General features: G+C 41.8%; 1 protein-coding gene across 3 annotated transcripts in view; it reads right to left on the bottom strand.

The window, feature by feature from the left end:
• Positions 1 to 15,975, bottom strand: part of smarca1 (SWI/SNF related, matrix associated, actin dependent regulator of chromatin, subfamily a, member 1) — a 102,303-nt gene that overhangs the window by 63,516 nt on the left and 22,812 nt on the right. For all 3 annotated transcript variants that reach the window (XM_041195107.1, XM_041195106.1, XM_041195105.1), the window contains 4 exons: positions 6,824 to 6,924; positions 4,218 to 4,318; positions 2,546 to 2,725; positions 268 to 423 (listed from right to left, as the gene is read on the bottom strand). In XM_041195107.1, the coding sequence (XP_041051041.1) occupies positions 268 to 423; positions 2,546 to 2,725; positions 4,218 to 4,318; positions 6,824 to 6,924 (538 nt within the window). The remainder of the gene's footprint in view (positions 1 to 267; positions 424 to 2,545; positions 2,726 to 4,217; positions 4,319 to 6,823; positions 6,925 to 15,975) is intronic.

Below are 15,975 nucleotides of genomic sequence, written 5' to 3'. Positions count from 1 at the left end.
CCTGAGGGCGTGATAGAGGCAGGAACCATCACAACATTTAAGTTGTATGTGGATGAGCACTTGAAACATCATAGCATTAGGACTATGGGCCCAGTGCTGGAAAATGGGATTAGAATAGATAGGTGCTTGATGGCTGGCACGGACCCGATGGGCCTGTTTCTGTGCAGCATAGCTCTGTGACTCTATGACCTCATCTTCATCTAGCCCTCTATCCAGCTGCTCAGAGGGTTACATCTACATATTAGCATCAACAGATAACGCTCTTACCTTAGACTTTTCATTCTTGATTCTGTGAGCTTCATCAATTACCAAGTATCTCCAGTTGAACTTCTTGAAAACTGATTTTTCTTTTATGACCATTTCATACGATGTAACACAGACATCCCACTCTCCTGGCATCATAATATCCCGAATAAAGGCAGCCTAGTTTTAAATCAGAGAGACTTTAATGAAATTATAACAATGGTTACAGCTCCTTCTTCAGTCCCTTAGAACAGAAACACATTTTTCCAGGTTGGAAAAGGCACTGTTAATTTGTTTGATCACCTCCATTTTATTGTCTCTTCTTCCGAAGGCTCATAGTCCCGTTGAGATACAGTTCCCAGTTCCAGTTACTCGACAAACTCCAGTCATTCATCCAAGTAGCCACTCTTACAGCAGGTGATTTGTCATGTCATGACATCCCATGAAAATGTCCACAAATTACTACACAATTTCCTGCTTGACTACCACAATTTTATAATAAAAGTCCTAAGAGGCAATGAAAATGTCAACTTCTTAACAAATCTGTGCAATAAAAAAAAATCATTATTCTTGTGTGATCCAAAGCAGCAAGTGTTGGCAATCATTAAATTCTGTTCTCATCCTATAATCGCACGGGTCTTCTGGAGCAGGGGTGAGAAGTGGGAACCCTGGCTGATATTCACCCCCAACTCCTCTCTACCCATCAGGCAATGAGACCAACTAAAGTAGCCATTTGCCATTCTAACAGGCATTAATTAACTCGATGCAGATCAACAGTTTAACCTAGGATCTTCTGTGCTGTTTAAAGTTTACAGCACAGAAAGTGGCCATTTTGACCCATTGTGCCCATTCCAGCCATGCACTTTGACCCATTCTCCTGTTCTTCCCATTCCCATTAGAATTCATTTTCTTACTATTTATATATTTTCCTTTTAAGAGCTATTTTAGATTCTGTTTCCAGCATCTCTTCCGAACAATCCAATTAACCTTTTGTGTAATTCATTTCTCTTAATCTCTACCTTCCTTTTTTTGATGATCTTAGAATTAATCTCTCTGGTTAATGACCTATGCCATTTCATTTTCCCTCTTTGCCTGATCAAAAATCTTTGTGATTTCACAGCTCTCTCTCTTTGGCCTCCTCTGTTCTATTCCTGCGGTCCAATGAAAGACCCTCAGTTTTTTTAGTCCCTCCTCAAAACTAATGCCACTTCTGCACTCTCTCCATGGTCTGCCCACTTCTTCTATAATAGGGCACAATATTCTACATATGGCCTTGCCAAGGGGTTGAATACATTTAGTATTAGCTGTTTACTTTTGCACACCACAACCCTATTTGTTAATATAAGATTTAATTTTCTTTAATATACAGCTTTACAAATGTGCCCTCTAATTTTCAAATATTTGTATATCTGAACCCTTCTCTGAACCTGTTTATCTCCTCCTCTTAAAATGTTACCATTAAATATATGCCTCTTCTCATACTTCCTGCCAAAATATATTTCACATTCCTCTGCATTAATTGTATCAATAATTTTTCTGCCCAATCTACCAACTCATGCCCTCAAAGACTGACCCCTTCACTGTTGTCAACACTCTTTCATTTTATGTCATCTGCAAATTTTTATTTCTGAGCAAAGCAACACATTTTCTAGGTTACAGGTGGCACTCTGTATACGCATTGTTTGATTTAACTTCATTGGAAATATCAAGGTAGTATGCACTGTTCCTGCAATAAGTAACAGGCATACTTATCAGCAAAAAGGGGTTGAAGTGGGAATAGATGTGTGCCCGTACATGCACACTGAATCACTGAGTTGAGCCGCATTGATCAGAAGATCACGTATTCAATCTGCCTTTAGTGCCAAGTTAGCTCTTAGCTGGGTCAGCAATAGGGAAACTACAACTGGTCTTAACAACCCTAGTGTAGGAAGGGGAAATATTTAAATTCCAATATTTATGGACCCAGTGACTCCTACTGTCAAGCGTGAAGGTGCTAATGTCAGGTGATTAAACAGTTAGGCCCAGAATTCATAATCCCATGACCACAGGACTGCCATCATCCTCCATCTCACCTCACATAAGAATGGTTCCTTAAACACAGATTTGAAGGTGATAAATGCCTATAAAACCGTATTTCGGTAAGGGTCAGTGTCTTCAGAAAAGAGAGTGGGAAAAAAACCAGAGAGGGAATACACAAATGGAAACATTTAGCAAACTTTTATTTAAAAGGATTTTACAAAGATTAAATGGTATCAAAGAGGAAAGTGTGTACACATAGGTATCTTAAAATAGATTTCTTTACCCTTTGATCTTTGTCTCCAATAAGGCAAACTGCACGGAGTGATGGAACCCAGCGCTTGAACTCTTTTATCCAATTGTGCAATGTGGATTTAGGTACCAAAACCATGTGTGGCCCAGGTATATTCCTGTAGTGTTTCAGGTAGCCCAGCAATGCAATGGTCTGCAGTGTCTTCCCAAGGCCCTATTTTAAAAAAAACAAGAAATAAAATTTTAGAAATAGCGCTAGTTTTAAATAGTAAAATTATTCCAACTTGCTGAATTAATTAAGAGGTTTCAGATTGACATCAATGCAAAATGTATAATGCCACTGAAGTATAAAGACCCAAAGCAGGTGACAAGTCATTCTATGGTGAGAGGTGAAGCCCCTTCTATCTTTCAAACAAGTAGTTAAATCCTTTCTCAACTTTGCATCAGGCGTATTATAACTTAACCCTGAATTTTGATTTTTTTCCCCGCAATTAGGGGCTGGATTTTATGCTCCCTTGCTGGTGGGTTTGAAGGCAAGGACTCATAAAATGTAGCGCATGGCCTGCCCACCGTCTTCCTGCCTGCCCATTACCTGTCATCCATTTTATGAGGGGGGGCGTTGGAGGCATCAGACTTGGGGTTAAGTTAATAGCAACTTAAGTGCCTCATCCCATCCCTGCTACCAGGGTGGGGGGGGGGGGGGGGTGGGGGGGGCAAGGAGTTGCTGACCTCCTTTGGGTGTCCCTTCGGCATATCAGAGGAACCCCAACCCCCATCCATCGCCAAGGTCATACACTCCCTTAAATTCTCCCTATCCCCCACACTGACCTCCCAAACCTGCCCCCCCGCCCCCGCCCCTCTTACTTCCCTCCCTCCCTAAAGCCTGCCAGCCAGGGCCCACCAATGCACTGGACTTAACTTCAGTTCAGCCTCCATAACCACCTCTTCTTCAGGGACTGCCTGTAGTCCCAGCAGTATCTGCCATTCAAACCTAGTGCTGCTGGCCTATCCAATTGGTCGGCAGCTCTCTAAAATGGGACTTCTTCCCTTGGGGCGGGGGGGGGGGGGGGGGGGGGGGGGGGGGGGGGGGGGGGGCTCATCCTGAGCCAATTAATGCTCTCCCAAATATTAAATGGCTGCATGGCAGCTGGCAATCTCATGCACTAGCTCACAACTGACGTTTCAGTCAGGGTTGCGGGGAACACAGTGCCCTGTAAAATCCAGCGCTGGGTGAAATCAACTGCAAGCAATGTTGGAATGAACAAAGAAAATACTTTAAGCAAATGATATATTTGCAACTTTCTTAATACTGACTGCTGATAATCTTAGCTACATCCTTGGCACCCTGTTTCCCCACGAAACTCTTCAGTCATCTGTACACAATAAGGAAGACTGAAGATACAAGCTACGTCAGTGCATCCTGTTGATGCTGACAGATGATGAAATGCTCCTGGAGTGAAGCAGGAGGTGCAGCTCCTTGTGTCACACTAGAACTGCTGTATGAGGACAGTGGTGGCTCCCAGCTTCAGCTATAACTTTTGAATTATCTTTTGGGACACTATTCATCAGGTTTAAACTCAAAAACCAGGAAACTTATGTTCAACATTAGTCATCCTCCAAGTCTCTCAAGGCTGTCAATTTAACTTCAGCATTTAAAATCAGATGAATTCATTAACAATTCTGTTCCTCAAAGTCCCAATCCTTACCATTTCATCAGCAAGGATACCATTTATGCCATTTTCATAGAGGGAGATCATCCAGTTTAACCCTCGTATCTGATAGTCTCGAAGTGTTCCTGATTTCACATCTAGAAGCCAAAAAGAAAATTGAAAAATAATCGGTTTAATTTTAATCCCATATTTGCAAAATAGCCAATTCATTCCAGCTTCTGGTATTAAGAAGGCAATTGTTTGATAGTCGCTTAAAAATCCTTTCAAAGTGTATAAAGTTATAAGTGAATCCAGTTTATAATCCAACCTAGCTACAATCCTCAAAAGACTGTAGCAGCACATTATTTGGACCATAGAACCTAGAATACCATTATTTTCATTTGTTACAAAAGAATTGCTGGGGAATTAAATTCTTTCTACCAATAAGTTTCAGAAAAAAGTTAGTGCAAATACGCAAAAGAATTTCAAACGTAACATCAGCATGATGAATCTCGCTCACTTCTACTCCATACAGATCCCATTTAGACCCAAGGTATTTATTCATAAAATGGCATTAACAATAATAATGGCCTTACATAAATTGAATGTCATTATACCAGGTAACATGGTCAATAGAGATTTTGAATACCCACGTTTTAGTATGCTTACTTCTTTTAAAAAAGTGTGAAAAATATGTACTTAAAAATTAAGCTCTGCTCCATAAGGTCCCTCTTATTTAAAATTATTCTTTCACAGGATGTGGGCTAGGCCAACATTTATTACCCATCCCTAATTGCCCTTGAGAAAACGATGGTGGGCCACCTTCTTGAACTGCTGCAGTCCATGTGGTGTAGGTACGTCCGCAGTGCTGCTAGGGAGGGAGTTCCAGGATTTTGACCCAGAAACAATTAAGTAACTGCGATATATTTCCTAGTCAGGATGGTGAGTGACTTGGAGGTGGTGGTATTCCCATGCATCTGCTGCCCTTGTCCTTCTCGGTGGTAGAGGTCTCTGCTTTGGGAGGTGCTGTCGAAGGAGCCTTGGTGAGTTGCTGCAGTGCATCATGTAGGTGGAAGACAATGCTGCCACTGTGCATCAGTGGTGATGTGAGTGAATTTTGATGGTGGTTGGATAGGTTGCCAATCAATGGGCTGCTTTGTCCTGGATGGTAACAAGCTTGAGTTTTGTGGGAGCTGCACTCATCCAGGCAAGAGGGGAGTATCCCATCACACTCCTGACTTGTGCCTTGTAGATGGTGGACAGGCTTTGGGGAGTTGGGAGGTGAGTTACTCACCGCAGATTTCCCAGCCTCTGGCCTGCTCTTGTAGGCACGGTATTTAAATGGCTGGCCCAGTTCAATTTTGGATCAATGGTAACCCTCCCAGGATGCAGATAATGGGGGATTCAGTGATTGTAATGTCATTGAATGTCATGGAAAGATGGTTGAATTCTCTTTTGTTGGAAATGTTCATTGCCTGGAACTTGTGTGGCACAAATGTTACTTGCCACTTATCAGCCCAAGCCTGAATGCTGTACACGTCTTGCTGCATATGAGCACGAACTGTTTTAGTATCTGAGGAGTCATAAATGGCACTGCGCATTGTGCAATCATCAGCAAACATTCCCACTTCTAACCTTATGATGGAAGGAAGGTCATTGATGAAGCAGCTGAAGATGGTTAAGCCTAGGACACTACTCTGAGGAACTCCTGCAGTGAAATCCTGGAACTGAGATAACTGACCCTAAACAACCAAAACCATCTTCCTTTGTGCTAGATAACTCTCCAGTAGAGAGTTTTCCCCGATTCCAGCTTTTTTAGGGTTCCTTGATGTCACACTCGGTCAAAGGCAGCCTTGATGTCAAGGGCAGTTACTCTCACCTCACCTCTTGAGTTCAGCTCATTTGTCCATGTTTGGACCAAGGCTGTAATGAGGTCAGGAACTGAGTGGCCCTGGCAGAACCCAAACTGGAGGTCAGTGAGCAGGTTATTGCTGAGTTAGTGTTATTTAATAGCACTGTCAACAACCCCTTCCATCACTTTGCTGATAATCAAGAGTAGTCTGATGAGGACGGTAATTGGCAGGGTTGGATTTGTCCTGCTCTTTGTGTACAGGGCATACCTGGGCAATTTTCTACATTGTACTGTAGCTATACTGGAACAGCTTGGCGAGGGGCATGGTTAGTTCTGTCTAGCACAAGTCTTCAGTACTGTTGCCGGAAAGTTGTCAGGGCCCATTGCATAAGCTCAGTCGAGGTTGTGCTAATGTTCTTCATTCAGTACTCAAATATTTCTCAAATATGAGTCCTTGAGTAAATGTGATTAATTAATAGTAAAATGAAGAATGAAGGCAATGATTTAAAACCTGTTTAAAACCTTGCTGTGCAAGTTCATGACAGTGCTATTGAGTAACCTCACCTATTGTAAGTGCAGCAGCACCACCTACAGGCACTGAAAGGCTTTGCAACTGTAAAGGGCATATATTTCAGCTAATTTTAAAAATATGGAACTTAATTTGTGTCACAGAAATATTTGGTGGATATACAAAAGGGATTCAGGTGAAATTATAGTGAAAAAAGAACTCAGAAGCCTGACAGGCTGCCAGTTGTGAAAATCTGACCTCTAACATGAATAATCCCACAGATCAAATAATGGTCATACTTACAGGACGGTGACTCTTCAAATCGAACACAAACATTTGATGCTTTCTTGCTCTCAGAAAGCAGTTCTTCATCCTCCTCCTGTTCAGTTCGCCGATGACGGTTACTTAACATTGACAAAATTGGAATCAGTAAATCAGTCAAGAAAACCAAAATTTTCAATAATGCAATATATTCCTTATACCAGTAATTTTTTATATATTTAAATGTAACAACATAGTAACAATAAGGGCATAATCTGACAAACCTTGCGTGTGCACATGGGGGAATTGTGAGGAGGCAAACTATGTGGCTAACACATTCAGAGACCCGTTACCACACTTTCAAAACCAAACTACCGAGAAATCTATACTAGCAGAATTGTGTAGTTTTCATAAGTGCAGTGAGCATTTTCGATTTCTAAATGGAAATCATTCATTGAAAGGTTGCAAGTATACTTGTATTTTGCATACATGTTCAAATCTCAGTGCAACAATGCAAATTGGTAACTGTGCCAACTGGTGCAGCTTTTCTTTCTCATTCATTACTCTCAACACTTCCGTCTTCGCATAGTTAATGGCTCTTTGGAATGCAATGTTTATATGTAGGTATATGTGGCAGCCATTCTGCACCGATGTTCCAGGTAGGTCTAATTTTTAAAAAAAATTAACCAAGAGGAGAGTCCACCTGTGATTCAGGCAAACTTTAAAAATCCCCTAGTACTATACAAAGATGAACATTTTCTTCCAGAATTCTCACCAATATTCATCCCCAAATCAATGCCCAAATCATCTTGTTATTTGTGGACCATGTGTGCAACGCAATTTACCCACAAAACAGACACTGCACTTCAAAAGTAATTAATTACATGTGAAACAATGAGGTATTAGAGAGGGGTGATGTGGCACTACTTAATAACAAATCTCCTTTCATTTGAAAGCATTTTTTTTTAAATAAAAAGGCGACTCTTCAGCTACTTGCTTCCTCTTCACGTGGGTTATCTTTTTTTGACATGCAGCTCCAGTGTTCCTTTTGCCTGCGCTCACTTGATAGTTTCTCCCATGTTTGAAAATGAGTTTTTATTTCCCACTTTCTATTTTGGAGAAATGTTATTTGAGGCAGTTCCTCTTCTGACTTCTCATGTCAATGTTGCTGTATTTATTGCTAGGAATCGTACCACTAACATGCAGGTGCAGCAAGCAATTAGGAAAGCTAATGGTGTGTTAGCCTTTATCACAAGAGGGTTTCTGTACAGGAGTACTGAAAGCCTGCTTCAATTGTATAGAACCTTGGTTAGGCCACACCTGAAGTACTGTGTGCAGTTTTGGTCCCCTTACCTCGGAAGGATATTATTGCCATAGAGGGAGCACACCGAAGGTTCATCAGACTTGTTCCCAGGATGGCGGGACTGTCCTATAAAGAGAGACTGGGAAAACTGGTCCTGTATTCTCTAAAGTTTCAAAGAATGAGAGGTGATCTCATTGAAACCTACAAAATACTTAAAGGGCTAGACAGGGTAGATGCAGATACGATGTTTCCTCTGGCTGGGGAGTCTAGAGCCAGGGGATACAATTTCAAAATAAGGGGGCAACTACTTAGGACCGAGATGTGGAGAAATTACTTTACTCGTGGTTGTGATTCTTTGGGATTCTCCACCCCACAGGGCTGTGGAAGCTCAGTCATCAAGTTTGTTTAGAGATTGACAGATTTCTAAATACCATTGATGTAAAAGGGATATGGGGATAGCGTGGGTAAAAGGCATTGGGAGTGGATGATCAGCCATGATCGTGTTGAATGGAGGAGCAGGCTCAGTGGTCTGAATGGCCTACTCCTGTTCCTACGTTCCACTTGCCTAGTTCTTGTTTGTAAGAGGCTACCTTCCTTTACCCATGCTCTATGCTTCGGATGTTATTTCTGATGAGTTTTATCTTGCCATACACCGATTGTATTCAAGTTCATTAATAGTTTGCAAAATGTTCTTGGTGTTAAGTCTTGTAATTTTCTCCTTGTGGGCTTCTGAATTTTTGGTGTTTTGTAGATTTTGGGTGGGATTTTCCACCGCCACGACCTTGCGGTCCCGCTGCAAGTCAATGGGCTTTGGCTAGGGCACCACCTTGCCTGTGGCAAGTCCCACCCACAATAGGGCCAGAAAATCCCAGCCTTTATTTCTGACAAATACATGTGGCAAAACATTCTAGTGTGATAGGGAAGCGACTTAAGCTCAAACGGCTAAAGCCATTCCTATTCTAAAGTGATAATTATGTTTGAACAAGGCACTAGGTAAAACTAAAACAAAAACAGAATTACCTGGAAAAACTCAGCAGGTCTGGCAGCATCGGCGGAGAAGAAAAGAGTTGACGTTTCGAGTCAACTCTTTCTTGGACTCGAACTCAAGTTCTGTCGAAGGGTCATGAGGACTCGAAACGTCAACTCTTTTCTTCTCCGCCGATGCTGCCAGACCTGCTGAGTTTTTCCAGGTAATTCTGTTTTTGTTTTGGATTTCCAGCATCCGCAGTTTTTTTGTTTTTATAACTAGGTAAAACTATCCCATTGTTTAGCAAAACGTCAGCATTATGACAGCAGGTTGAGTCACGTCATTGGAGAAATTCCATTTAACAGACATATTCCCCTTCCCCAAGCTTCTCTCCTTTGGTGATGCATCCTCTTATAATACAGGCAAATTCTCTTTTTGATGCAACGCCATTTTTCCTTTCTCCATCCCTTTTTCTTTGTCGAAGGTACTGATTTCTTACTGAAGTACAATTCCACCAACAACCATCAGTACCTTAGCCAAGTCCACTTTCTAATGCAAACCTATTCAGCAGCCTAATCTTCATGGAAAATATCACAAATGGATTATATAGCCCTCTCAGCAGGAGTCACAGGGTAATAATCAGGAATGGGAATCCTGTCTGATTTTCCCTTCCCTACAATCTATTGATGGAGCCAGCATTGCTGCATTGGTTGTCTGGATGGCCTATGTTCAGGCATTCAATCTTAAGATTGGTATTCTCGCAATGAGCTTGACCTTCTTTAACAATTCATGTTAGGCAGTCCCTTGGGATCAAGGATGACTGTCTTCCACTCCAGTTTAAAGGGGTTCTGATATGGCTGATAAGTCCAATGCACAATCGGCAGACTCTGCTATATTGGTGTAGGCGGTGCTTGAAGGGTCAGGCAAATGAGGCGTTTGGAGGTCTGTGTGCTCTCTGCAATGCCTCGACTTCACCTCTGCGTGTTCCCAACAAAGTCTATTGTTGTGTCTGGTACCTACCCGAATAAACCCTCTCAATTTTGATTAGTCACAAGCCAGGGACTCTAATGATTGAGCAGGGATGTTTGATCTCTTCAGGGATGCTTTAAAGACATTCTTAAAGCATTTCTGGGAGTCTCCTGCTGCCACCAAGCTCCGAGTAAAACAGTTGCTTTGGGAATCTGGTGTTAGGCATATGAACGACATGTCTCAACCAGCAGAGATGGTTTTGAGCGATTAGCATCTCAATGATGGACGTGCTGTCTTGGGAGGGAACGCTGCTGTTGGGTCACCTTCTTGTCACCGGATTTGGAAGATCATGCAAAAGCGCCATCTCTCCAATGCTCTGCGGTACCTGCTGCAGGTTGTCCAAGTCTCCGAAAGCATATTGGAGCAGGGGATCACTGCTACCCTGTAAACCATGATCTTAGTCTCAGGTTTGAGATCCTGGTCCTCAAATACTCTTTTCTTCAGTTGGCCAAATACTAGGCTGACACGTTGGAGGTGATGATAAATTTTGTCATCTACGCCTGCCTTTATTCAGGGGAGGCTCCCAAGATACGGAAAGTGGTCCACATTTTTTAGGATCTGACTGTTGATCTTAATCGATGGAGTGAGGTCTTGTGCTGTGAGAGCTATTTGGAAGAGGCCCTTGGTTTTTCAGGTATTTACCAATTATAAGCTATGGCAACTACACAGGCAAATTATCTAGGTGAAAAATAAGAGAGTACTAAGATCTTAAGAGCCCGATAACCCAAACTTCACTTTGTTTTTTTTATCGTTCCAGCATAGACTGAGTGTTACAAGGTGGGTGTAATAGCAGAATGAGTAAAGCCCAGACCAGAAATTTTAAAAATTGGCAGAAATTCTTTTCAAGTTTACCTACTTTCCAGTAGTCATCAAGAATTCCCCAAATGAGATAACGATAGCCCACTACCTCCCCCCAACACCTTCAGAATCTGAATCTCAAGCCTTCATGGAATGTGCTCAAACTCCAGTTTCGCTTGTTGGAGGGTGGGAAAAAAATTGAGAGCGCCTTACTGGAGCCAGTCTAACATAGTATTCTGATGAATAGTCAAAGTCCCCTATTCACAAGATAGATATGAACAAGGGAGGTCATCAGGACCATCTTGGCACATCGATCCAGAAAGCTATAGGCTCAGATTTATGCTCCTGGGCCGAGTGCACAGCGACGAGAGAACTATAGTTTCCACGAACCTGGCTATTAAAAATGGCTACCCAAACATCGGATTTTCGGACCTGGTCTGTTGGGGGTGGTAGCTGGGAGGCCTGCCTCAGAGATCCGGCATGGTGTCCAAAGTTTAAAAGTGAAAGAATAATACATGAAACGTCCTTCCAGCCCTCACACCTCGCTCAGCCCCCACACCCTCCCCATGTCCCCCAATCTATGCCAACCCATGCCACCTCTTGTCCCTCACCCAGCCCCAATGTCTCCTCAGAAGCTCCATGCCAAGCTATGAGTCTGACTCACCGCCCCCCCCATGGCCCTTCATACCCAGCATGCAAAGGTATGCCATTCCACCCACCTCCTATGGTCCCTCATTCCCTCCATGCCAACCTATGCCCCATCCACCCACCCCCCCACCACCCCCCCATGGTCCTTTATAGTCCCTATGCCAACTTAGTGCCAACTCACGCTAATCCATTACCCCCATCCACCACCCTTTTACCTTACACCTACCTACCTTGGGCAGGCCTCAGGAACCATCCAGAGATGAGAGAAAATAAAGTTCTATAAAATAAAGTACTAATCGTCTATTGTAGACTTCACTATATCAAAAAAGACACTCATTCATTAAAAAGCCACTTACTACATTTACATTCATTCAACTACATAAAGCCGTATGACAACAACAATTTATTCAAGTGCACAATCTCTTAATGCAACAGGCACTGAAATTCCTGGTCCCACGTCAAAGAGTCTATAACCACTTGGAACTGTCAATCAAACTGAAATGGCAGGCACCCTACCATGATAATGAATATTTGTGAAATCAGTCAGCACTCCAGTAATCCAGTAATGAAAGCCCTCAGATTTACGTCAACAGACATAGAGTGAAATAGTAGGCAACCATTTTTTAAAATACTCCATACAGTTGTTTTCAAAGATTTAAAGGGTTGGACTTTTAAATGCCTTGACCCTTTGACAGGTGCCTCTGACAATTTTGACAATTAATTTTGACAGGTCTGTTAATAGTTCCAAAGAGCTTGACAGTAATGAGTTTATGCACTTTTTATGCACATTTATGCCTACTTTGAACATTCCAAAGGGCACCTGACCTCCCCAAAGAGCACCTTTCCTCCTCAAAGGTGTACAGCACCATAATCAAAGGGGTACCTTACATCTCCAAATGGGCTACCCAAATGAATCTACAAAGATCAGACCTGCTCTTACCAGGTCTAATCTGCACACTTCAGGTTCCACATTCCAAGGCTATCAAAATCCCACTCAACTGGAGGTAGCTAATGGTTTAAATGACCAGCTTCCTCTGTAAAACGTGCATATATGAAATGTGCCCTGCCCCCAATCCCACTCCACAAAAATGGGAAGTGCTGTATTAATAAAAAATGTTTCAATAATGTTTTCTAATCTTCAACACTAACATAAACCTGCAAAAGGCATGCCAGATATGTAAAAACACATGAAAACTCAATATACAAACAGAAAAGGCAGCAAGATGTCTCCAGTTATGATTTTGGGGCATTTCCACTATTTTTGCCACTACAGAGACTCTCTGTCATGGCAAAGATCCGAGCCATAATCTTGGTACATTTTAGAGCTTTTGCCTACACTATTCTATTTGAAATTCATTCCATATGTTGATCATTTTGGGTAGAGAGCGTCCTGGCCTCCACCCTTAAGTTGACTTTTCTTAATTTAAACACCTGTCTCCTTGTCCTAATGCAATGATTTAACTTGTTATTTGATTTATTTTTATGATATCCCTTCTCAGTCAATTCTTCCATCACTGGAGATTTGCTAGCGATTAATAAAATTCTGGGGATACAGCAAGCAAATAGCAGGTGTTTAATTGTCACCTTTTATATTGGGCATCTCCTTCCTCACTGTCATAGCTTCACCTAATTACCAAAAGGGCAAAGGAGGAAGTGGTTTCAGTAGCCAGGGCCAGATATAAAACTCAAATGAAGTCCACTCCAAGCTTTCAGTCATTGGTTAGATTAACATATGAAGATATAGCTCAGTTATCAGTTATCAACTAGAACGGTCTCCCAGTACTCCGCTTTCAGCTGTGGAATTAAATTACTTACTGCATACCCACATACAGGTTAAGACATGTATTAGAGCACTAGAACGACACCCACCACCAAATATTCCACTCAAAAATGTGCCTGACATTTTGTAACATAAGCTTCAACATTAAAAGCTTCCATCCACCAAAGTATCTACCTTCACATTGGCTTCTGCATAACAATACACTGCTCACTACTGCTTCTCATTGTAACCACAGTGTTAGCAGCATTAACCACACTCACTAACATCTATCTGACTCTTTCATTGTGTCATTTAAATAGGAGCTCTACCTCCAGGCTTCAGTCTGGGCTCTATTAGTGATTTTAAATCTCCTTACCCTGTATCCATGGAATACATTGGTACTGAGCTGCTGCTGGATCCACCGTCTTTGGAGAAATAAATTTCACCGGAGGAAACCAGATGTGATATTTTCTACAGATTTGATCTACACTGAAGACAGTTCCCCCATTTTAACCTCAAAGAGGGACATATATTTTTCATCAGAAATGTGAGTATATATGGTAGCTTGTCTACGAGTTAAAGTTAACTAGCTTCTACTGAATGTAAGGACCATCTCCTAGAAAGGCAGAACTCACTTCTATCTAATTTAAATACAGCTTACTGTAACATTAGTATAATTTGGATGTTTGCTTAAAAGGTAAAGACTGATACCATCAAAAGCATAAATCAAACTTAATTTATGAACGCAGAACACACTTAAAGCTCCCTTGCAGATATAAAACCTTGCCTGCACAAAGTTAAATAAACCATATCACAGGATGTGGGCAGGCTTGATGAACCAGCTGGACTTTTCCTGATAATCAATTTTGTACTTGTGTTACTATTTTCCCCAATTTTGCCCTCTTCCCATCTAATTTTAAATAATAAGCACAGATCAACAGCATTAGAATCACAGATCCATAGTATCATATGATGCTTATTTTGTTACCATCATTCTTATTCTTATGATTCATCTTAATATTCCATACTCAGTCTTATCCAATTATAAATCTAAGACTTAAATCACATGTAACTACAGGATTTGATCCAGGATATTCTTATATTCTCATCTCCCTGAATAGCCTTTACCACCTTCTCGTTTCCTGCTTTGTTATTTTCTTCCCTTTTCTTTCATGCCATAATCTTTAAAACAAGAATCAGGCAGAGAAATTATTAGTGCAGGAAGCTCTGCACGGTAAAAGATTATTCACATGGAAAAGCTATTACTATAACTAAAGCTATTACTCAATAGACACAGAGATATTTACCACTGAAAATTCCAAATCAAAGAACTGTTAATTTTTATAACTCCAACAAACCATTAAATCCCCAAACTTCTATTGTAATGGGACATTTCGACTTTCATCCCTGTTTTTCCCAAGGACACAGCTCCCTGTTTTAGTGAATCCCTCCTCTTTTATTGCTTTGTTGGGATATATGTTTTCCAGTATCTTGCACAAGAGACTTCATGTGCAAGATTACACAGCGGGTGTTGGCAGACTACTCATCTACAGGGAACATCACAGCTGAACCTGATTCAGTATTCAGCACATGCACAACTCTAGCAGAGGTCACTGGAGAGCGATAAAGAAAGAGAGCTTAGGCCTCTTTTTAAACTCACTCACCCAGAGGCCGAGATGTTAACTTTTCTCTCCCTTACTCAAGAAGCTCTGCTACCAACTACAATATCCCTACAGATATCTGACAGCTATGATGTGATTAACTAGCTCAACATAAGCCAGTTATCAACCTTAAATTCTTCCTGGTCTGCATTAAGATAAACGTGTGCATTTCATGTTATGCGACTTAAGAATCCCTTCTAATACAAAATGAAGTTGTATTTGGCAATGCTTAATAGTGTTTGCTTAATCAACTTAAAACATTTTTCCAGTGCCTTGATGAGTAAATTGCATCTACAGTTGGGGGTCAGAGCCATTACTGTAATGAGGGACTTTACCAGACAGTGAGGACAAGGGATGGCACACACTACACAAATGTGGACATTCAAGTGTTGTTAGCTAATATAGATCAAAGAGGAAACTAAAAGCCCTGCAAGCAGTGTCATGCAGTTGCTCAACCTTACTTCTAGTTAACTTTATACATTACAGAATCCTAGAACATTACCTACCATGTTCTTTAATAAGCATTTTCCATGTACTTTATCAGTACAATCTTAATAGGTTCTAGAGAAACAATAGGCAGAATTTAATGCCCTCCAGCATGGCAAGTTTGATGGTGGGGATGACATTTAATCAGGCAGGAGGGTGGTGGATGGGGACCCTGCCACCTTCGTGCCCCGATTAAGTCCGTGGCTAAAGGGTCCATGGATGGCCTTCCCGCCCTCCCTTCCCCTCGACAATTAATGCCCACTTAAGGGCCTCATCCCACTGCTTCTGGTATTCACCCAGCAGCGGGCAAGCGAATCACGATGTGACGAGCCCAAAATATAAACCCTGTTTGGGTTACTTGTGGGCTTCGGGAAAGGGGAAGACGAGGAGTAGGGTCCCTCATTCCAAAGCATTCAGTATCTGATCAAGGGACTTGGCATCAGGAAGGGGGGCCTGCTGAGAGCCACTCCTCTCCTCTTGCTGCTGAACCCCCTCCCCCCCCACTTCCAACCACACGACCTCGTCTCCCACCATCACGCACCT

This window comes from Carcharodon carcharias, chromosome 9 (genome assembly GCF_017639515.1).
Source record: "Carcharodon carcharias isolate sCarCar2 chromosome 9, sCarCar2.pri, whole genome shotgun sequence".
In the NCBI taxonomy this organism is placed as follows: domain Eukaryota; kingdom Metazoa; phylum Chordata; class Chondrichthyes; order Lamniformes; family Lamnidae; genus Carcharodon; species Carcharodon carcharias.
Note: the sequence above shows the minus strand (reverse complement) of the source record. Positions and strands in the feature narration are given on the sequence as shown.